The sequence below is a fragment of the Lonchura striata genome, chromosome 27, assembly GCF_050655825.1.
Source record: "Lonchura striata isolate lonStrDom1 chromosome 27, ASM5065582v1, whole genome shotgun sequence".
Lineage (NCBI taxonomy): Eukaryota > Metazoa > Chordata > Aves > Passeriformes > Estrildidae > Lonchura > Lonchura striata.
In genome coordinates, this window is record NC_140729.1 from 10,699,411 (window position 1) to 10,722,549 (window position 23,139).

Sequence of the window (23,139 nt, forward strand, 5' to 3'; positions counted from 1 at the left end):
GTATGGGCAAGAAGGACAGGGGATGGGCAGGGAGGACAGAGGATAGAGGACAAGGGACAGGCAGCATCCCCATTCCCACAGACACCGTGTCAGGTTCAAACTGTGATGATGTCCCACTGTAGAGAAGTAAACTCAGAAATTGCTTCACTTGTTGTTAAATAGACTTTAATTATCTTTGTGTGGGAAGGGGTTAAAGGAGTATAAAATTTCTCCCAAGGATGAGCAGCCAGGAGGAGCAGCCTGGCTCTCCCTGGCTCTCCCCGGAGGCCACGGCCCTGGCTGGGCTGTCTGAGTGGGAGATGCTCGGGACACCCACGGTCCCCATGGGCATGCAGGTCCCTAAAGGCACAAGTGTCACTTTGTCCCTCCCTGCGTGGCTCCACCACCCAGAGCAGCCTAGTTGTGCAAAACCCCCATGTAAAAAAATACCAGTTTTCAGTAGACTAAAAAACTAGAGCTTTGATCAACGTCAGTTCTCCACACCCTTGATTGGAATTCTGGGATGACACCCTGAAGAGCCGCTGGGTTCCACTGCAAGGGGATATTGGCACCAGGAGGGTGACAGGGAACAGCACCCGGTTAGTGTGAAGGGGGATGGATTTTTCCAGCCCCTTTCTTTAGCCCTGGGTGGGCAGAAGGTCCCTCCATGGGGCAGGAGCACCCACCCCACATTGTCCCTGTTCCCAGGGCAGGATGGGCTCTCAGGCAGGGGGTTCTGCTCTCTCCCTCCTGCCATCCCCACTGCGAGGGTAGTGTCAGGTAAGTGCCAGGCTACAGGCTGGGCTCTGCGCTGGCCTCCAGCCGCCGCTGGTACCGCTGCCGCCGCTCGCAGCGCGGGCACGCCGGGGCCCGGGCGTGGCAGTCCCGGTGGAAGACAGTTTTGCATTCACTGCACCTGGGAAGAGAAGGAAAAAATGAAACCGATTGTGTTGGTAATGTCAGAACAAAGACTAAACTTCCCCACTGAACCAGGGGACACTTCCCTGTCCTGGTGTGTTTTGAGCACTTGCTGAGCAGAGCCCCAGCCCCGGCTCAGGGGGAACCTTGAGTGCAGGAGCAGCAGCTGCTCAAGTGGAACATCCACCCCAGCAGCTCCTCGCCCACCCCAGCAGCTCCGAGTGCAGCAGCTGGGCCGGAAGGAGCATGGTGGGCGCTGCCAATGTGTGAGAGAGATGGGAGTGAGGTTTGACCTGAGGTTTGTGCCCTGCTCTCCCAGCACTGAGTGCAGTTCAAGGGTGTGACAACACCCCCTACACAACAAACCCTGTGACACCAAACCCCAGACATCCACCCTTGATTCACTGAACCCTTGACACCAATCTCGTGACACCAACCCCTGACACTGATCTCTCATCACCAAACCCTGTGACAGCGTTGCTGTTGGGAACCCTCTGCTTTCCATGGCTGGCATGGAGACCCCCCCCCCAGACAGAAGGACCTGCATGTGGCAGGGAGACTGTGGGGACAGTAGAGCTGCAGGAAAGGGACAGCCAGGAGGGAGCTGCCCTTGAGCAGGTGGCTCCGTGGAGGTGTCCGAGTTCCCTGATCTGGCTCAGCAGCAACAGGAATGTGACACCTGCGAAGGACCCCAGCTTAGGCAGGGTTTTTACTGCTCAGTTACCAGCAGAAACATCTCTGCTACAAGGGCTGAGGTCAGTTTTTGGGTTGTGATCCCCAACTCCTCAGTGGCAGTAAAATGTGGCTCAGCCACATGCCAGCGGGGCAGCCAGATTTATTTTCACTGTGCAAATACCTGGTGTACAATCCATGTGTGAACAGCACAAAACACCTTAATTCCCCAAAAGATGTGTGGCACAGAGGCAGAGAACACCCGGCAGTGCCAGGAAAAGGACCACAGCATCTCAGCTGGGGCGAAATCCTGCTCTGGAGAGGAGCTGCAGACCCTGAGGGACTCGGGACAGGGAAAGGCTTGTGCATGGACAGGCTGGAGCGGCTGCTCCCCGTGTGTGAGGGGATTTGGGAAGCCGGGTTTTACCCGGTGTGGTCCCGAGTGAGAATCGGCATCTCCTGCCTCTAGCTCCCCCCGAGCTCTGGAGCAGGAGAGGGTCCTGCTCTGGCGGGGTCATTGTTTGAGGTGCTGCAGACACATCCTGCAGGAGTGCCGGCGTGACCCAGCGGCCCGGGGCGGGCAGAGGGGCAGGAAGCCGCGCTCAGCTCCGCGAGGATGTCGGCTGAGCCGCTTTCCTGCACGGCCTCCTCCGTCAGGGTGAGAAAGAAAGACGTCAACAAACTTCAGAGCTCGGCTCCACGGGACACGAGACCTCTGGCCGGCCGCCAGCCAGCTCAGCCCTGCGTGCCAGCACTTTCCAGAGCCCGGCTGCTCTTTTTCCAGGGATGTTGTTGTCCTCGATAATGAGCTCAGTGCTGTCCCTGTAGCAGGGAGGGGAGCGAGCAGCGCTGCTCCTCCATGGAAATACTCATAGCCCTGGAACACACGGAGCACCCACGGATCCCGGTATCCGTGCCGTTTTCTGCAGGTTCTGGGTGTTGCTGCTCACTTTAAGGGATTGCCAGGCAAAGTGAGACCACGCAGGCCATGAGCCTGTGAAATCTCTCTGCCAGGATTGTGCTCAATGCCAAATAGGCTAAGACAGCACAAGAGGAAATGGCCTCAAGTTGCCTCAGGGGAGGTTTAGGTTGGATATTATGGAAAATTTCTTCACTGAAACAATTCTCCAACTCAGACAGAGGCTGCCCAGGCAAGTGGTTGAGTCACCATCCCCGCAGGGATTTAAAAGCCCTGTGGATGTGGTACCAGAGGACATGGGTCAGTGGTGGCCTTGGCAGTGCTGGGGGAACTGGACTCTATGGTCTTACAGGGCTTTTCCAACATTAATGATTCCATGATTCTATGGCATAACCAGGGGTATGTGGATCTCTCCACCTACACTGGAGCAGGCTCCTGGGCTGGAAGGGTTTGACTTCTTCAGCAAAACCTGATGGTGGTGGGGATAAGAGCTCCCCTCTAGCACCATCCCCATCCTGATTCCAACTTCTGTCCAGCTGCTGCACCCTGACCCACAGCTGACCCCACTGCAGGACAGGTCCCTCTGCCTGTGGGGAATGGAAGCTCCGTGGGCAGGGGAAAACCCCAGTGAGAGCCAGTAACACCCCTCTCCTGCTGGGAACATCCTCAGCTTCTCCCAGCACATCCACAGTGCTGCCCCCCATCCACCTCTGCTCTCAGAAAAGCTGTGGCTGCCCTGGAAGTGTCCAAGGCTAGCTTGGACAGGACTTGGAAGGTGCTCCTGCCCATAGCACTGGATGGGCTTTAAGGTCCCTCCAACACACACCATTCTAGCAGTCTGTGAAATCTGTGTCCATGTGTCTGTCCTTCCTTCCGTGGCTGTAGAGGGATGTAGGACAGTCCCACTGCTGCTTCCCCTTCCCTCCTGCAGCCCTACAAGGGATCAGACTGACCCTGAGTTGGAGAGGCACTGGCCAGGTGAGCAAGACAGGGACATGCAGAACCTTTCTCCTCCTCCTCCTCCTCCCTCCAGCCCCTTATCTGCCCTGGCACCCAGCACCCAGCAGGGCCTTTCCAGGCTGACAGGAAGGTGCTGGTGGCTCTGCATCTTCAGTCTGCAAAGCCACCTCTCTTGGTGACATCTTGGCTCTCTGAGGATGGTGTGCTCTTGCCCCAAACAGCTTGGATTTGGTCTGGAGCATCTTGGAGCTGATGGGTTCCATGAGGACGTGGACACGAAGACGTGGGCACTGTGAGGATTAGTCCCACAAGGATGGGGGAAGCACAAGGACGTGGCTCCCACAAGGACATGGGCACCACGAGGATGTGGCTCCCACAAGAATGTGGGAGATGATGACAGGGCTCCCATGAGGACATGGGCACCATGAGGATGAAACTCCCACAAGGCTGCAGGCATCATGAGGATGCACAACCACCTCAGAGTCATTTCCAGTTCCCCACGTGCCTTGGAGGTGGGGTCTGTGAACAGAGCTCAGGGGGTGGCTGGGGCTCCTGGCGCAAGGCAGCTGTGCCCCTGGGTGTCCTGGCTGCAGTGGGACGGGGCAGAGGTGGCTCACTCACCTGGTGGTAGTGTCGAACTCAAAGGGGAAGATGATGTTGCTGCTGTTGCAGATCTGGCAGATGAAGCCGCGCTGGGTGCACAGGTCGCAGCTGTAGACGTGGTGGGATGCGAACTGCAGCAGAGACTGCAGGAAGGTCTCAAAGGTGCCGTCAGCGATCTGGGGGACACAGGGGTCAGTGCTGCTGGAGCCTGGCCCTGGCGGGGTTTTCTGCCTCACACCCGTTCTTTGGGCTGCCCGTGAAGGCAGGGCCTGTCCCCCAAAACACCCCCGAGCCTGTCCCCCAAAACACCCCCCAGCCTGTCCCCCAAAACAACCCCCAGCCTGTCCCCCAAAACAACCCCCAGCCTGTCCCCCAAAACAACTCCCAGCCCAAAAGCCTGTGGTGCAATGGGACCCCAGACTGCTGAGAGCAGCACCCACAATCTGCCAGGATGGGGCTCCCAGCTGGGGTATCACTGAAAAACCCAACTGTTGGGAACCTCTTGCTGAAGGAGCAGCACGTGGCATCCCCACAGACACTGGGGTGTTTTCATCTGGAAAACCCCAGCAACTGGGTCAGGGGGCTAGGAGCAATCTGGTCTAGTGGGAGGTGGCACTGGGCGGCAGGGGGTGGGTCTGGGTGGTCTTAAAGCTCCCTTCCAACCCAAACCATTCTATGACCATACACAGCTCTCACCTGCCTCAGATCAGCCACGCTGTATTTGTGGGGACACTCCAGGAGGTAATGTCTGTGATCAAGCCTGCAAAAAAGCACAGAGAGGAAGGGGGTAGATGGTCTCCACAACATCTCCAAGAGCTTTGGAGCAAGGAGCAACCTGGATGAAGCAGCCTTTTAAAGTGAATCACTGCAGAGCCCATTTTCACATCCCAAATCCTGCCACTGGAAATCATGTGAAAGCATTTCAAAGGGCGGTGGGGGGAAAGAAAATAAATATCTCATCTATTTTGCCAGGTGTTTCCTGTCCAGCCAGAAGCTTCTCAGCCAGGAAGGTGTTTCCTGAGTCACAGCTCATTGTGCTGACCCAGCCAACAGATGGATAACTCCTTACAGCAGATGATATGGAGGGAAAAACCATCCTGAGCCTTGGCAGAACTGCTTCCTGCTCCCATGGTGAGTGAGGAGGGGAACCAGGAGAACACTGGGGTGCCCAGAGAGGGGAATGTCATCCCGGGAGGGACCTCACCGCTTGCTGAGCTCCTTCAGGGCACCACTGCGGCACATGATGAGATAATCCCCCAGGAGCTTCAGCTGCTCCCGGCTGCGCAGGATCCGCCCCATCCTCTCCACATGCTCGTAGAGGCTCTCGTTGACCAGCCTCAGGTCGATCAGTGGCTGGTTTCGGATCTGCGTGAGGAACTTCAGGGCCTGCTTGCACACCTGGAGCACAGAGAGAGGACAGACCATGGAGCAGCCCCAGAGCTCGGAGGGAGGATTGGACTGAGCACTTCCAGCCCAGGGAATGCCCAGATGGACCCTGAGGAAGCAGATGCTGGAGCGTTTCCCTGCTCCCAGCGTGGAGGCAGCAGGACTCACCCCCCGTTTGGTCAGATCCCAGTTGTGGATGAGGCGGGAGGGGATGATGGTCTCCTCGTCCCGGTGGCAGCTGTCGCAGTAGTAGAGGCCGGAGAAGGCGCAGAGCTTGGGCCTGGCGAAGGAGAAGCCGATCTGCCGGGAGCAGCCTGCGGGGGCAGGGGGTGAGAGGGAACTGCTGCCCACAGCCTCTGCCCACCGCTGCCGGATGGGGGAGAAACTTTTGGCAGCATGGAATTGAGCAATAAAGTTTTGGGAAAGGGTAGGGACCACCTAAAACACCTGTAGGATGTTCAGCATGAGGCCTCCAGCCCCCTCCTCACAGATTTAAGCCTATGATGGTTCAACAGTTCCTGCTTCACTTTTTATCCATGAAAAGGAGTCTGAACTATCTGTAAACCCACTTTTATCCATCAAGTGGTTAAATTGTTTGGGGCTTTTTTTTTTAGGAAAAGTGAATTCTGGCAATATCCCAGTGATTTAGGGAAGAATCCAAATCCCACTTGCTGTCCCATCACCTCCACCAGTAGCTTTGCACTATTTTACCTTCACTCAGCCCTTTTCTTTTCTGCTGATGTCACAGGGTACCCAAACCTCATCTGCAAGGGATGAGATCAGGATGGATTAACCCAAACCCACCTTTATTATAGCAGTAAGGAACCCATCTTGGCTTCCCTACCCCCATCCATTGCACTCTGGAATAGCTAGAGCTCATCCCCCCAAAATATTAATGGAGATCATGCATTGCTTCCTGAATTAATAAGAAAAACCTTATTGCTCATTACTCTGAGATGGAAGGGAACACACTGGGTGTCAGGCTGGGAGAGGGGGGTGAAAGCAGGGCAGGCAGATCCCTAAATAAAACCTACACAGAAAAACTGGGAATTTTTGGTTTGTGGCTTCCAGCTGTGGGGAGGTGGAAGATGCAGGACAGAGCTTGGAAGGGAAGGCAGAGACCAATAAACCAGAAAAAAAAAATTAAAAAAAAAGGAGACAGATTAAAAGAAAAATCCCAACTTGCTGGAGGGTACAAGAAATATAATTGAAACAGGAGAGAAATCTGAAGTTTAATTAACTTAGCAAGGTAAAGAGCAAATTACAGCTCTTGTGAAGGTCAGTGAAGGTGCCACCAGAACCTCTCCGTGTGCCGAGAGGCATCAGGGGAAGGGTAAATGATTGTTTTGCAAAATCAGCCTGTCACACCCATGGCAATCCCTGCTCCCGTGCTGCCTTACTGGAAAAACTGCTCCAGATTGCACTTTCCCCACAGGCTGGGGCCTCAAAATGCCCAGAAAGAGAGTCCTAAGCTTCCTGATCTACCTAAGGTTGCTTCAACCCCAGTTTCCCACTGTCTGTACCAAAAGTATCTTAAATGGGAGCCCAGTAACATCCCAGCTGGACTGGGCTGGGGTGGGACGGGGACTCAGCATAGGGGGCTCACCCTGTGCCCACAGGACACCAGAAGTGCCCCTGACTGGGACATGAAGCCCCACCAAGGAGATCTTGTGTGCTGGGATTCCTGGGAAAACAGAGAAGCTGCAGCTGCCCCATCCCTAGGGGTGTCCAAGACCAGCTTGGACAGAGTTTGGAGCACCTTGCGATAGTGGAAGGTGTCCCTGCCCATTGCAGGGGGTGGCACTGGCTGGGCTTTAGGGTCCTTCTAACCCAAACCATTCCATGGTTCTGTACCTGCACAGATGAAGCTCTGCGAGTCCAGGCCCTTCTCCATGGGGATGGCCACCAGGTACTGCAACAAGAAGCCATTTTCCTTCACAATGTTCTTCAGGACCACCTGGGAGTGCCCATCCAAGCTGCCCCCCAGGGTCAGCGCCTCCTCAGCAGTCTCCAGGTAGGACATGAGCACCTCTCGGACCAGCTCCCGCCACGAGGCCGCCTCCTCCGCGTTCTCAGCCTGCAGTTTCAGCACAGCCTTGGAGGTGATCACCTTGAAGAAGGAGGGTCCCCCCAGCCTGGTGTCTGGAAGGATGTCCTGGATGGTCTCTATGCCATAACTGTTGCTTAAAATTTTGTCATTGTTTCTTATTTTAAAGCACTTCAGAGTTTCTAGAGACAGGGAAAAAATAAACGGCACCCAGGTTTTGTCCACGTCCATGTACAGAACAGCCTCTTTGATCGCATCCAGCTCTGCTTCTGGAGCTGCAGTCCAGTCCAAGCTGTTCCCAGGCACATCACTGTACTGGAGAGCACTGGAATCGCCCTGGACAGGCTGGGCTTCGCCTCCATCCTCGGAACACTCCAGAGTCTCCCAGTCCTCCTCCTCCAGCTGCGGCCGGCACTTGCGCAGGGCCTCGCGGATCCTGTCCAGCCAGTCCTCGGCCTCGTCCTGGGAAGGGGCTCGGAGGAAGAGCTTTTTCCCCAGGAAAACCAGCTCGAAGCGGCCGTCCGAGTGGGTGAGCGCCAGGGACTCGCAGCGCAGCAGGGAGTAGGTCTCCACGCAGATCCGCTCCTCGTGGTCCAGGAAGAGCCGCAGCTCCAGCGGGGACAGCTCGCAGGAAAACTCCTTCCAAATCCCCATGGCTCCTCGCCGCTCCAGGCTGCCCAGCTTCAGCAGCCCCCGGAAAGGGTTGGAAAGACCTGGGGAAAGAGATGGCTCAGTTTGAGTGAGAGAGGGGAAGCTAGTAGGGAGAGAAAAGCCAAGAGGGGCTCAAAGCAAGCACCCAGAGGCATGGCAGGGGTGAGAGCCAGTGCTGGTACAATGTGAGCTGGGGCAGGAGCTGATGGGACCTCCATCTCCGTCACTGCTGTCCATCTCCATTTGGGTTTCTGTCCCCTGCATTTGGGTTTTGAGGCTGGGAACAAGTGGGATAAAGGAAAGGTGTTCCACAGGGTGGACAGACTCTCTCCCACTAAAATGCTTCCCACCAGAGCTTCCCTGGGCTCAGCAATGCCTTGAGAAGCTGCTCCACTGCCTTCTGTAGCTCCCAGTGCTGCCATCAGCTCCCACCAGCCAAGGGCTCTCCCCAGACAGCCCATCCCCACCTGGAGCAGCCCCCAGCACGAGGGCAGCAGGAGGTGGCACATACCCATCTGTCTGCGGTGCACCACGCTGAAGCCCTTCTGCTCCCGCTCCGGGGACATTTTGGGCTTCCCAGTGTCCGAGGGTGGCACTGAGAGCCTCTCCAAGTCCAGAGCACTGATGAGCCCCGGGGCTGGCCCCTCGCTGTCCCCCTCTGGCCCGAAGCCGTTGGTGTTAGCCGTGCTCCTGCTGCTCTCTCTCGGGGAAGGTCTGTAGAAATCATCTTCTGAGATCCAGCTCTTCTGTTAAAAAATAAAATATTCATCAAACACCCTGTGCCCCTCAAACACATGCATCCACAGCAACCCCTCCTCAGGGGCTGCTCCTGCGCAGCCCAAATCCCAGGCACTGATGTGTGGATTTAATGGAAGGTGTCCCTGCTCATGGCAGGAGGTAGGGAATGAGATGAATTTTAAGGTCCCTTCTTCCCCAAACCATTCTGACTGTCTGATTTCCTGCTGGCCATTCCCAGGTGGATGGCTCCCCTGCTCCCTAAAATCAGAGAATGATCCATGGAACTGCATCAACAGTTGGAAAATACCAGTATTGTATTCTGGTAGGAAAATGAAGTAAAAAATCTATCTGTTCTCTCCCTCTAAAATCACTGTGGAAGGAGAGCGCATTCCCTGTAGTGACCACAGGTCCATGGAGTTTTATTGATGGGGGTGAAATTCCAGCACTGCCATGAAAGGGCACAAGCTGGAGCAGCAGCACCAGGAAGAACAGAGATGTGGAGAGGCACAGAGATGTCCAGGGTGAAATGGAAACCTACTGCTCACAAGGGGATGCTACAGGGGCCTGGGCTGTGGCAGGGGAAAAATAAGGCAGGGAAAGCAGAAGAAACCTCTGTCTGCATGTGCCAGGAGGGGGATGATGAGATCCATGAGCTCAAAAAAATGTGGCTGTAGCTTCTCCAGGAGCTTTTCTGGTTACAAGAATCCCAGAATCATTAAGGGAGAAAAGCCCTTTGAGTCCCACCTGTGCCAAATCACCACCGTGGTAGCCAGACCAGGGCACTGGGTGCTATGTCCAGGCATTCTTTGGACACCTTCAGGGATGGGGACTCCACCACTCCCCTGAGCACCCCCTTCCAATGCCTGACCACCCTTTCAGTGAAGAAATTCCTCCTGAAAGGAGCAAGGTTCTGGGAAAAGGTCCCAGAGCAAACACCAGGAGGAAAAAACAACCCAGCTCAGTGCCCTGGTACAAGGGAATCAGCATTCCTAGACCCTTCCTGGGCTGCATCCCAACAGGAATCTCCTTTCAATTCCCCTCTGCAGCCTCCCAAGTGCCTTTTATTTTGAATAACAACTGAAGTGACAGCAGAAGAGCTGTCACCACCCTTGGGGAGGATCACGGGTGGCAGCTCCTGGATTACTCCTGGGGCAGGAATGCAGGTTGCTCCATGAGTCATGAAGAGCAGGGGGAATTTCCTGTTGACACAGTATGTTATACATAGATTAGGTCAAACTGGCTCTGGGCCATGAGGAAGCAGCGGAAACGGGATAAGTGGGAGGGAACCGAGGGGAGCAGAGAGCAAAAGGAGAAATGGTCTGGGGGGTGTGAGGTACATCCTACCCTCAGCAGCATGACAAGGATGGGAACCAGCATGGAAACAATGGGAAGCAGGACGGAACGGTCAGTAACGAATTAGACAGAGGACAGGGCTGTTCAAAGAGTTTCCGAAAAGCAGAGGCCAGTGGATGCAGATCAGCTCCCTCCCGGTGGCAGCAGGGGAAATCCGCTGCTGCTCAAGAGCAACACCCGGGAATGCCATCCCACTCTGGGAACAGATGTGCTGCAGGAGGATTTCCCCACTGGGAAACCAGTTTGTTTCCTGTCCAGTCAAACCTTTTCCCTCCTCTTACGTGGACCTTAAATGAAGAAAAGTCCCCATGAGAAACTTGACTCTGGGACTGTTTTATCGCTTGCACACAGACTACAGCCAGATTGTGCAAGAGCTCACCCCTCTCCAGATATCCCTAACAAACCCAAAACTCCCTGCAGCAGCTGCTCCTGGAGAGGGATGACTGACAGGCCAGGCAAGGTTTCAAAAGCTTTGGTGCCTCTTTCACCAGGGAACACAGACTTTGATCCAGTTTTTACTGAGGCAGCTGCATGGCCACAGCTCTCTGGGGTGAGAATCATCACTGGTAACCAAGTGGGAGCAGCATGGAAGATGGGAGTTTGGAGAAATCTATCCATGGAAGTGTCCAAGGCCAGGTTGGATGGGGCTTGGAGCAACCTGGTCTAGCAGAAGATGTCCCTGCCCATGGCAGGGGGTAGAACTGGATGAACTTTAAGTCCCTTCCAACCCAAGCCATTCTGCGATTCCCTGATCCTAGGAAAGCAGTGCCTACTGGAGCTGTCCCCAGTTTCATTTCCCTTTACCACAGGATACAAACCCAAGGAGATGGGAAGGGAGGGAGCTGTAGCACCTACCGGACACCCCAGCAGGGGAGAGAGCAGGTGCTGGGCCGTGGGGCTGCGGACAGCCTGGCTCCCCTCGCTGCCGCTGCTGTTTGCTCTGCCCGGACTGTCCCGAGGGGCTGGAGCTCCGGAGGCACTGCCAGCATCTCCGTCCCCGTGGCCGGGGGGCGCGGGGGCTCCCGGCCCAGCAGAGATCTCCCTGCTGGGGGGAGGCTCCTGCTGTGCTCCGTGGGACGGTGCCGGGCGGGCAGGTGATGCCAGGGGGCCTGGGGGCGGCCGTGGGGAGCAGCCCAGCACGCTGGGGAGCAGCCGTCCCTCTGGGGCGTCTGGGCCTGGCCTGGCCTTGCTGAACTCGGACAACACCCTTGAAATGGAAAAGTGATTGGTTTGAAGGCAGCTCAATAACCAAAACCTATAAACCCCCGCCCCGTTACTGCAAGTTGTAACCATGTAAAAAAGGTTCAGTGTCACTGCTGGCCTCTGTGGGATGGCAGCATGGTACAGCTGGAAAAACCCAGTGATGCCAACAGAAAAATGTGAGATTTGTGCCCCACAGAGCAGCACCAGCCCCGTGGCATGGAGCAGGACTCTGCCTGTGAAGGGAGCATTTTCCAATTACACCCATGAATGGGGTTTAGTTTGGTGGATGGAGGGACAGCACTGGGTGCTCCCCACAGCCCCAACCCCATGTACAGCTCCGAGACATGAATCCAGCCTTGGATCATATGCCAAATTCCAACTGTTTTCATTAATGAGCAATTAACGGTGGAGCCTGGCCAGAGGATTGGCTGTTCCCGTGGTCCCACTCCTCTGCCAGCCCCAGAATTAAACCAGCCCAAGATTAAAACTCAAAGGAGTGTCTCCATCACGAGTTTAATCCAATCAAGGCAAGTTCTTCCAGGACCACTGGAAGATGCAAAATCTTGGAAGCAGGGAATGATGCTCATAGATGGGGAAGCACAGTCTGCAGCTGCAACTCTTTTCTGAGGACTGGAAAGAGGCATCACTCCGAGACTTAGCTCCCTCAGAGTCACACTTTAAAGGTGACAGGCAAAATATTTACAGATTACTCAGAGCTTATATAACCCTGGAAATCTTTGTGCTGGATGCTTGGCAGGGATAAATCACAATGATGACAAACCAACAACCTCCTTCTCTGAACGATTTGCCGAAGTTGCAAATTACAACCCTTCCCTGTGACCAAACTCATTTCTTTCCCCCTGTGGAAAGCCCTGGAGCAACCCCCAGTGTATGCCAGGAAGATGTGACATTCCTGAAACAAGAGAGCAGCATTTTTCTGACATTTCTACCCTGGTAAAGAGAACACACACACACTTCAGTGGCTATGAGCTCATTTGCAGTGGCAGCAGGGTCTCAACAAGCTGTGTGGAGTGGTTCATGCAAAGAACAAAAGCTCCTCCCAGAAGGGAAAAAGAGCTTGTTAAAGGCAAACAGGGAGAAAGACTTCCTGCCTATAAAGAGAAAATAACAAGAGCCTAGAGAGGGTCAAAAACCCCTTTGGAGAGGAAATATGGGGAGAGACTCACTCCTGCAGGGACCTGTCCAGCTCCTCGGCGGTGGCCGTGCCCAGGTCGGAGTCGCAGGACAGCGGCTCCTCGCCGCGCTCGGGGCTGCGGGCGCACGGCGCTGGGGGAAGGCTGTCGGAGCCCAGGCTGGACGAGAGCTGGGACGAGCTCGTGGTGTTCAGGCTCAGCGAGGATGACGTGAGCTTGATCTTGCTGCTGGCTTTGCCAATGGGCAGGACAGGTGCTTGGATCTCAATCTCATCTGACCCCGAGGACTGGGAGATGGAGCCCAACGATGCTTTCCTGCGGGGTTCAGAGGATGTGAGGGGCTCCAGCAGCTCAGACACGGGACACAGACCTGACAGGGACAGCGGGGTGGCGGTCCACTCGTTCAGAACTGCTGACTTATAGGAGAGCTCGAAGGTTAAGGACGATAAACCCTGCAAGTAGCAGAGCAGAAACTCGCACTCCTCAGTGTCCAGGAGCACAGCTGGGGCTTGGTAGTACTCGTGCAGCCGGGCCCGGTCCCGCAGCAGCAGCTTCAGGTAACACTCCATGAGGCCGTCGTTGAGCGCCAGCCGCAGCCAGGCCCGGCAGCGCCCCACGTCCGTGTTGATAAACATCAGCTGTTCCAGCTCCGAGACAATATTCCTGGGAAAGGAGGAAAAAGGACAGAACAGGAGTGAGTGGCTCTGTTTTGGTCCATCGCAGGGTGCTGGAAGGCCTCCATCAGACACTGCCCAACCTGCTCTGCTTCAGGGAGTTCAGGAGTTGGGATAAAACCGGCTGTGGAAAATGTCTCTCCTTCATGGAAAGTGCAGTTTTCCATGGAGGGAGATGGCTCCCAAATGGCCCAAACTAAATATGTCTGTAAGAACCCAAGGCAGCCCTGTGGTGCTGCTGGCTGACCATCCTCTCTCTGACTGGAGGCATCTGCCATTTGTTGCACTGAATGACACAGAGAATTCCTGCTGTCCTTGTGCATTTGTGGGATTTGTGCTGGCTGGATCATCCTTGGTGACAACCACATGTCTAAATTTTCACTTCAAACTTAAAAGCAGTCAAAACACAGTGAAAAGTATTTTGGCACCCCCAAAAAACCAACCTGGCTAGAGTTGAACTCAAATAATCCCAGACTCTGGATTCAGCTCTTCTTCCCTAAAATCCAACAGCGACACCATGCTCCCTGATCCTCCCTGCTCCCAGCTCATCACACACCTCAAAAACCAGAGCAAAGATTTTGTAAGACTTCTTTCCTAATCTGTCTGTCAAGACAGAAGAAAAAATCTTCAAAGGTCACAAAAATATCCCCCATAGCATGTGAAAGCGTTATTTTAATCCACTCTTTCATAATTCAGGAGTTGGTGATGGAGCTGGATGAGGCTTTCAGAACAATTTGTGCGTGGGCTGTTATTTACTGTGTGTGAACTAGACTTCGGGAGTGGCTTAGAAAACCCCAGTAAACAGTGATCACTCAGGAGAGACCTCCTTAAAGGCTGGCTGGGACATGGGGAAACAGGGCCAACCAGTTCCAGCAGATCCAGGCTAGGAGAGAGCCCAGATCCCTGTGCTGTTCACAAGCAGCTGCTGCTGGAGACCGGTGTGGTCACTGGGGCTCCACTGGGCCCAGAAATCTAGCCTGGCACCCAGAAACAAATAAGAAAGGGGTGTGCCTTCAGTTTCAATCCTCAACTTTTTACGGACATCAGCACACCCTGAGCAGGGATGTGGGGACTCAGCCCCTCTTGGCACTGCAGGGGCTTCACTGCTACTTCCATCTCCCAGGGTCCTGGGCAGGGACCCCAAAGCCCCTTGACAGCATGCTTCCCTACAGCTGAGAGGACTGAGCACACAGATGGGGTAGAGACATATTTGTCCATCGAGCCATCCTCCTCATTCCCTGAATCTGACAGCACCAAAAGAAGGGACAAACCTGAGCACATGAATCCCTGCCAGCAGCACGAGCCACTCACCGATGCGTGATGCTCTTCAGCAGGCCCCAAAAGACTGGCTGGGGAAGGGGGCCCCGACCCCCTGATTTCTTCCCTTTCCCCCCACTCTCTGCCTTGATGTGCTTTGCCTTCAGCCCGTGCACAAACACAGCTTCCAGGGCACTGCAGAGCGTGTTGGCATTGCCATCATCGCTGGTGACCACAGCGTCCGAGCTCACATACTGCTTCTGCAGAGCCTTGATGGCATTCACCAGTTGCTTCTTGATCAGCTGCAAGACAGGAGGTGCAGGTTTGGATTATAAAAGTGAAAATATCTGGAAGGATTTACTGTAAAAGAGCTCAAAAAACAGTGAGGTTTATTCACAGTGAAGCACCATGTGACTCCTGCCTCATCCTCACTCTTCGGAGTGGCTGAACTGATCAAGCTGGGGACTCACACTCCTGTCATCTATAGCTTACTTTGTTAAAAAAAAAAAAAATATGCAATTTTAGCTGATATTTCAGAACTGAGGTTGGCTTTAGAGTGTGTGATGCTTCCTCTGCAGACATGAAATGGCTTAAGGGGATGGGGAAAAAGGAATTGATTCTTTCCAGGCGCTCTCTCAGGGGAAACATGAGGAGTAAGTGTGGGTTAGAAAGGAGAAACTCAGAGGAGGGAATGGATCCCCTGAGCTTGTGCAGGTCAGCCCAAGCAGCATGTGACATGTGACACGGGGCTGCCAGCAGAAATCAAAGCCATTGACCTCACTGGCTGTGCTGGGTAAACACTCAGGGGACAGCCCCAAAACAGCGGGGTTTGGAAGGACATCAGGGTTCAGCTGCTGCTCTCAGAGAGACTCAATGGGTTCTGGGATGTGGGAATTTTGCCTTCCAGCAGCTTTACTTCCTCTTCCACCAGTCAAAAGCAGCAAGTTTGGTGAATGTAACAATTTCATGCCAGTGGAGAAGATTTTCCCTAAAGCAACTGAGCCTGGATATCTTGACCAATCTTATTTTAAATCAAGGTTGTGCTTCCCAGCAGGCACTTAGATAACAAGTTCCTCCTTGAATTCCAACCAAACAATCCATATTTCAGCACCATGCAGCATTCCCAGCAAATGCTGAATGTTCCCTGAGCAGGGCTCTGCAGATTTTGACTCCAGTCTGGGTTGGCTGCACAAACCCATATTAAATTTCCAGTCTGGGATTTTTTTTTTTCAGCATCTAAATAAGATTCCCAGCAGCTGTAGCTCAAGGACAACAGCCAGGGGAGTGTGTCCCTTATTTGGGGTGCTGTTTTCCAGCTTTTTCAGCTGCCTCCCAGATCTGCTGCTCCATGGAAGGAGCACTGAGGACTGAGAAGAATAAAGAGTGCAGATGATTTTATCAGTCACGCATGGATTCATCCATGGGAGGAATAAAATACTTGGGTTTAACTGTTGATGTTGGACTTTGGATTCATCCTAATTCCAGCTGGCAATACCCACATGTCCTACCTGTCCCCAGCAGTGCCTGGAGTTGCACTGGGAGCTGTCTGGGGAGCACTGAGGGCTCTGGCTCACCTGGATGGCTTCCTTGGGGTCCTCGGGGTGGCTGGAATGCATCTCTGCTGCTGCCGCTCCCCGCGCTGCCTTCACATGTCACCTGTGGGACAAGGAGGGCATGGCTGAGCACCCAGGGGTGCCACCCCACTCATCTGCCAGGGGAAGGGCTCCTGGTGCCACCCACAAGGGACGGTTCCTACCCTGAGGCATTCTGCAGGTGTTCATGGCCAGGACACTGTGGGATCTGAGCTGGGAGTGACTGACATGGAAAGGTACTGTGATTCCAGGGACAATGCCTGAGGACACTTCCCAGAGATCAGGAGGGTTTCAGACACAATAGAGCATGGCCAAGAGACCAGGGGGGAGTAAGGAACCCCTGTGAGGGGCCTTCAGGCAGGTCTGGTCAGCAGTGCCACAGGTACAGCCAGGAACTGCTCCCCTTGTCCCTTTGCCACCTGGAATGCCTAAGCCTGGAAAAGGCACCCAAAATCCGAGTGGGAGTGGCATTAGGTGGCCTGGACAAGGGGTGCCACCCCCCAGCAGAGTCTGAGGAAAGGTGACAGCAGTTCAGCTCTCTGTCACATGCCAGAGGAGTGATGCTGCTCCAAACCCAGCTGGGACAGCACAGACCTGTCTGGGGAGATGGGAAAAAATCATGGAATGCCAGGATGGTTTGGGTTGGAAAGGACCTTAAAGACCACCCAGTTTCACCTCCTGCCATGGCATGGACACCTTCCACTGTCCCAGGTTGCTCCAAGCCCCATCCAGCCTGGTCTTTGACACTCCCAGGGATCCAGAGGCAGCCACAGCTGCTCTGGGCATCCTGTGTCAGGGCCTGCCCACCCTCACAGGAGGACTTGCTTGCCAATATCCAGTCTGAATCTCCATTTCTAGTTTAAACCCATTCTCCCTTGTCCTGTCACTGTCTGCCCATGTAAAGTCCCTCTCCACATTTTCTAAAAGCCCTTCTAAGTACTGGAAGGCTTCAGGTTCTCTATGAGGGAGATACCTCCAGCATTTCCCCATGCTGGGGGTGCCAGGGCTGCTCTGATAGGAGACAGAGAAAAAAACAATGCCCTCCTGTTATGGAAAACCCTGCAGAGACCTGATGTGAACAGTCTGGGCAGCCTGGCCAGGTCACCTGCCACTGCAGGGATGACAAGGGATCTTTGACTTCTGACTTTTGGCTTCCTGCCCTGCTCCTCCCTCAGGGCCATCTGTGAAACCCAGCTGTGCCTGAAGCCTCTGAGCAGAACACATGGTGTCAGAAGGACACCCACGGCACAGCTGGATCCCTCACCAGACACAGCTGGGCCTGGCATGAAGAGGGATACGAGAGCTGCTCCAGCACCTGTGACTGCTCGCAGCTTCCTAATGATATGAGAGGCTGGAGAAGGAAATTATTTATAGAATCCTAGAATGGTTTGGCCTGGAAGGGACCTTAAGGACCAGCAAGTCCCACCCTCTTCCATGGGCAGGGACACCTTCCACTATCCCAGGGTGCTCCAAGCCCTGTCTAACCTGGCCTTAGACACTTTCAGGTATCCAGAGGCAGCCACAGCTTCTCTGGGCACCCTGTGCCAGGGCCTCCCCACCCTCACAGAGAGGAATTCCTTCCCAGTATCCCATCCAATCCTCTCCTCTGTCAGTGTGACACCATTCCACATTGTCCTATCAAACTATTCCTTTAAACTGGAATCACTTGCCATACAAATTGTGGAGAGCCCAGCTGTTGGCCACAGGGTTGGATCTGCCTCTGGCAGACAAAAGGTTTGGAATGGCATTGATAGGTCAGATTTTATTTCCAAGACAACAAAAAACCCCCAGAGCTTTCCCTGACCAGAGCTGACAGCATCGAACTGCCCCTCTCCTGCCAGGCCTGGGCAGAACCATGGTCTGCTGAGCAGCTCCTCCATGACCACAGCCAGTCCTGAAGGCAGCACTGTCCAAATGAGGAGCAGTTTAAACACAGAGTGGCCCAAATCTGCATTGGGCCAAACCCAGAGTAGCTCAAGTCTGGAGCACCCCAAATCCAGACATCCTAGGCCTGTCAACACCCCCGACCCAGAGCATCGTGTGCAGGTACCACAGCAGCTGGCCCTGCTGAGAGCAGTATGACAAGAACTTCTTGGGGGCCAAACCCAGGACAGATCCTCAATGTTTCCAGGGTTCACAGACAATTTCAGAGAAAACGAAACTGCTTTTGCTGTGGCTTGTCATAAGATTTCCTCTCCTTGTGTTGCAACACAGAAATGGCAGAGCACAGGAAAGTTAACCATGGGCTCAGGGGCTGCTGGGGGGGTTGGGGAAGTGAGGGGCCCCTGAAGTGGCAGCAGTGGTTGACAAGGACCGCAGGGAGCCACCCCCATCTCTGCCTTCCACCTGGGAGCCTCCAGCTCCTCAGGGCTGGAGAACCTCTGCCCCTTTCCCTACCACTTCCTTCTACACCCTGAGGACAAGAGGCACATCCTACCCAGACAATAAAGGTGGGAGACCAAAGGATGGGAGAGTCAAGGTTGGGAAATCCAAGAGTGAGAGAACACCCAGGTGTGGGAGAAAACTCAAGGGTGAGAGACCAGAGAGAGATCAGAGGGCGAGACCCCAGGGTGGGAGACTTCAGGAGGGGCACAGGGTGGCATTTCTCATGCCCAGGGAGGCAGCACAGGTGTTCCAGCTCCAAGCCCACCCCGGAGTCCTGAGTTGGTCACAGGGAAAGGGGTGACAGCAGAGGTTTTTCAAAGACTTCATCTAAATTTTACAAAGACCTTGTCTAAGTTTTACAAAGTGAGAGTTATTCCCCGAAAACACTCTCCTTTGCCAGCATCACCTCTCCCATGAGGAGATGAGAGCCTGCAGGAGATGAGAGCTGAGGACAACCCGCCACCTTCACCATGGGACTCTCCACTCCCACCACGACCAGTCCAACCAGTTTATTCCAGCACCATGAATCCACATGGCACCACTTCTGTGGGACAGCATTTTCCTGAATAACAAGTGCAGGGAAGCAGCTCTGAGGAGGATTTCACCAAACAAAATCTTAGGTGAAACACAGGGGAATTGGAACAGGGCACTGGGTCTAGGAAGACCTAGAGAACTCTGGAGCACTTCCAGGCAGATCCTGGAAAGCCACGGCTGTTCCTTGTGATCTTGGAAGAGATGGGATGGATGTACAAACACAGAGACAAGCACAGCTACAGTAGAGAAAACCCACCAGGTTTCCCAGCAGTCACCACCCCAGGGACTCCTGGGTGAAACAGGGAAAAGCAAACAGGTGAGGAACAACCCCAGGCACGGAGCCCGACCTACCCAGGAGAAGAGTCACGGTGCAAGGGCAGAGCTGCTGATTCCCCAGACTGCTGCAAACCAGCCAGATTCTTTGGAAACAGCTGGAAGCAAGGTTCATACCAGCAGAGCAAGCTTCTGTCCCAGAGCTTGGCTCCTCGGTCTCCCAAGAAGCGACGCTCTGTGAGTTATAAATAAACAGCAGGTCACTGCCTGTGCTCTGGGATGGAAAACAACAGCCCACGACGGCAGCGTGAGGGTGACTCAAGCCCTGGACACAGAGCCAGTCATTTTCCAAGCACGAGTACTGTGCCAGTCACCCTCTGCCCTAGGGACATGGGGGCTCTGATGGCACAGTTGGTTCAAGGGCTGCTGGGGGGACAGCCCTCTCCTCCAACACAGCTCCTGCTTTCCAGCCAGAGCTGAGCACAAGCTGGGCACAGAGACAGCCCAGGAGCAGGAAAGCCAGTGGCATGGCATGGGCATTGGCTGGTTGGAAGATAAAACCCCTGGGAACAGCTCAGCAAGGGCTAGGACATGACAGAGCCCCAGCAGGATCCTCATGGTCTGACTTTGGCTCCTTCGCTGTGCCCAGAGTGATGGAGCAGTGCTGTGATTCCCACAGCAGGAACACAGGCACGGAGTGAGGAATGGCACCATCACACCACCCTTGTCCCTATTTATCGCAGCTGACAAACCTGGTGGTGGCTGGAGAAGTGTCACCTTCAATACACCTGTCCAGCTTCTGCCCTGCAGGGCCCAGGAGCAGCCAGGGGAGGAAGAGCAGCCACTGAGCTACCAGCCTGGACGGCGAGACTGTGCTTCCCAAATGCTCCAAACTGGGAATTTCCTTCAGCCTAATACCTGCTTCTGCACCAGGCTACAATTTGCTGGAGCTGCAGGGAGAGCTGCGGTTGGTTTTCCGTGGCACTGCAGCCACTGGAGCCACCATGCACGGGCCAAGCAGGTTGTGAAAGCCCCAGCGTGTTGAGGCAAGATGTTCCCAAGTTTCTATTCCCAGTTTTTGTGTTGCTTTGGATTGCCAGCGCTGGAGTTTCCCCGTGGATGTTCCTGGTGCCATCCGGATGGGTGGGTGGCTCGCATCCCCAGCAGGGGACGGCGGTTGCTGCAAGGTAGGCAGAGGAAAGGGCCTTTTAATCTCTGCGTTTTAGACAAGACTTAACCAGATCTTGTTTGCAACTGCTCATTTGATATGATATATTGAGAATGTAACACATGATAAATCAGGGAAAGCTGTAAGAATCCCACAGGTGCTGGGATCTCTGGCTAGTGGGAGGAACGGGCCGAGAGATCTGGGGTGTCAGCGCTCGTGGGGGTGAACTGAGGACCAGACACCAACCCCCAGTGGGGCCCCTCGGAAAGGCACATCTGACCCGCTGTTCCCCCATGGGGGACACGGAGAGGAGGAATGAGAGGCCGAGGCTGCTGGCTGGGCAGCGCAGCCCAGGCGTGCGGGGCCTGGCACGGGCGGCTGCGGGGGCATCGGGGCGGCTGGGGAGGGATCAGGGCCTGACCAGCCGTGCAGAGCAGGGGGAGCAGCGCTCCCCGGGCTCGCAAAACCCTGCGCCACCTGCCAGACCCCACGGCCCGCACCGCGGCTGGCCCCAGCGCCCCGCACCGCTCCACACACCCCGTCACTCTGCATCCCCAGCGCCCGGCACTCCACGGCCCTCATCCCCGCGCAGCCCTTGTCAGCACCGCACCGCACGGGCCGCGCCCAGCCCGCCCCTCCTGCCAGGCCCCACCGCCCCGGTGCCCCCGGCGCCCCCGGCGCCTGCCCCGCTCACCGGCTCCGGCCGGGAAACCCGGAAGTGCCGGGAGCGCGCACGCCCCGTCCGCGTGACGTCATCACGCGGGGCGGCACCGAGAGCTCCAGGCCACGCCCCCGGGCACCGCGCGGGGAACGGACACGGCTGGACACACACATGGACACACACATGGACACGGCTGGACACACACATGGACATAGCTGGACACACATGGACACACACATGGACACACACATGGACACATACATGGACACGGCTGGACACACACATGGACATAGCTGGACACACATGGACACACACATGGACACAGCTGGACACACACATGGACATAGCTGGACACAGCTGGACACACACATGGACACGGCTGGACACACACATGGACATAGCTGGACACACATGGACACACACATGGACACGGCTGGACACACACATGGACATAGCTGGACACACATGGACACACACATGGACACAGCTGGACACACACATGGACACAGCTGGACACACGCATGGACATAGCTGGACACAGCTGGACACACACATGGACACAGCTGGACACACACATGGACATAGCTGGACACAGCTGGACACACACATGGACACACACATGGACACACACATGGACACACACATGGACACAGCTGGACACACACATGGACACACACATGGACACATCTGGACACACGGCTGGACACACACATGGACACACAGCTGGATACAGCTGGACACATGGACACGCACATAGACACACACCTGGACACAGCTGGACACACACGTGGACACACCTAGACAGACATTTGGATACTTCTGAACCCTGTCATGTGTGCAGGGTGCCTCCAGGATGTCATGGCCCCAGAAAGGCTGTGGCTCCAGAGGCTGGGCTGCAGTGAGTGCTTGGGACACCCGGGCCTTCCTGGATCCTCCTTGTCCCAGTCCCCAGGGGACTTTGGGGTGTCCTAAGCATGGCACCCACCAGCAGCATCTTCCTCTACAGAGAGTGGTCATGGAGTCAGCAGTTGAGATCTTGGGGTGCTGGATGCAGGGCAGGGCCCAGGCAGGAGCATCTTGTCTTTCAGTAGCAGCATTTCCTTAGGCTTCTTCCATCTGGAATGACAACAAGGAAACAACATCTGAGGAAATAAAGGCAAGGACATAACGGCAAAGGAAATTCAAGGAAATAGTCAAGGAAAGAGTACTAAGGAAAAAGCCAAGAATATTGTGTGCAAGGAGGTATTATCCAAGAAAATAAGGCCAAGTAAATGACAAGGAAACAAAAGCTAAAGAACTGGGATCCAAGGAAATATCCTGGGATATAGCCACCAAAGTAGCAGTATCCAAGTAAAGCCTCAGCAGTTCCTACACCAGAACAAGTGTAAGAAGATGTGCAGGCATTGCCTGTACTAAAAGTAACAGCAGGCTCTTGATTCCAAGGAAAATGAATCCCTGACTGAGCTGTGCAATGCAGGGTACTGCGATGTGGAGGAAGAGATTTTCCTACTCCCTTCAACTGACTGGGAAAACACTGGGTGTGAATTGTCTGTAAATAGGCAGAACCTGGAAAGCACAGTGCAAAGGAAGGATTTGGAAAGGTGAGGAAGAGTGGGAAGCACATGCTACCAGACCTCACCTGCTGTACATCCTCTGCATTGTAATTCTTCCTTTCCATTACAGCTTTTCAAAGAACCCCAGAAGACGTTGTGTGCGTTCCAGGGGTTCCCAGGGCCACCAAGGGAAGATCTCTGCCATCACTCAGTTCAGCTCTCAAGCGTGTACAGGGGCATCAGAAATGGAAACCATGCAACCATCAGCCTGGGAGCCAGGCAGGTGTGAGGGAGGAAGAGGGAACGAGGATGAGGGGAAAACCTCTGGGGTGCAGAGGGGACAATGCTGCTTGTGCAGCTCCAAGCTAGCACCATGGGGACACCAGTGCCATGGCTTCTGCAGGAGGACACCGGCCATTCCCCTTCCCAGCTATCCACCCAGAGCTCTTGTGCTCACAG

General features: G+C 54.8%; 1 protein-coding gene across 5 annotated transcripts; it reads right to left on the reverse strand.

Moving 5' to 3' along the window:
- Window positions 1-148: 148 nt before the first annotated feature.
- On the reverse strand, window positions 149-21,228 carry PLEKHM1 (pleckstrin homology and RUN domain containing M1). Of its 5 annotated transcripts, none has more exons than XM_085562117.1 (14): window positions 21,161-21,228; window positions 20,051-20,478; window positions 19,377-19,533; window positions 16,089-16,170; window positions 14,569-14,816; window positions 12,617-13,246; window positions 11,082-11,433; window positions 8,647-8,878; window positions 7,292-8,197; window positions 5,606-5,751; window positions 5,256-5,449; window positions 4,748-4,811; window positions 4,070-4,227; window positions 149-895 (listed from the first exon to the last, which is right to left on the reverse strand). In XM_085562117.1, exons 4-14 carry the CDS (start codon window positions 16,128-16,130, stop codon window positions 772-774), a joined length of 3,096 nt encoding a protein of 1,031 aa, XP_085418243.1. In that variant the 5' UTR covers window positions 16,131-16,170; window positions 19,377-19,533; window positions 20,051-20,478; window positions 21,161-21,228; the 3' UTR covers window positions 149-771. The 5 variants fall into 5 exon arrangements, with proteins under 5 accessions (XP_085418243.1, XP_085418241.1, XP_031362928.3 ...); XM_085562115.1 differs by having other exon boundaries at window positions 8,647-8,881; XM_031507068.3 differs by lacking the exon at window positions 19,377-19,533 and having other exon boundaries at window positions 8,647-8,881.
- Between the last annotated feature and the right edge of the window lie 1,911 nt (window positions 21,229-23,139).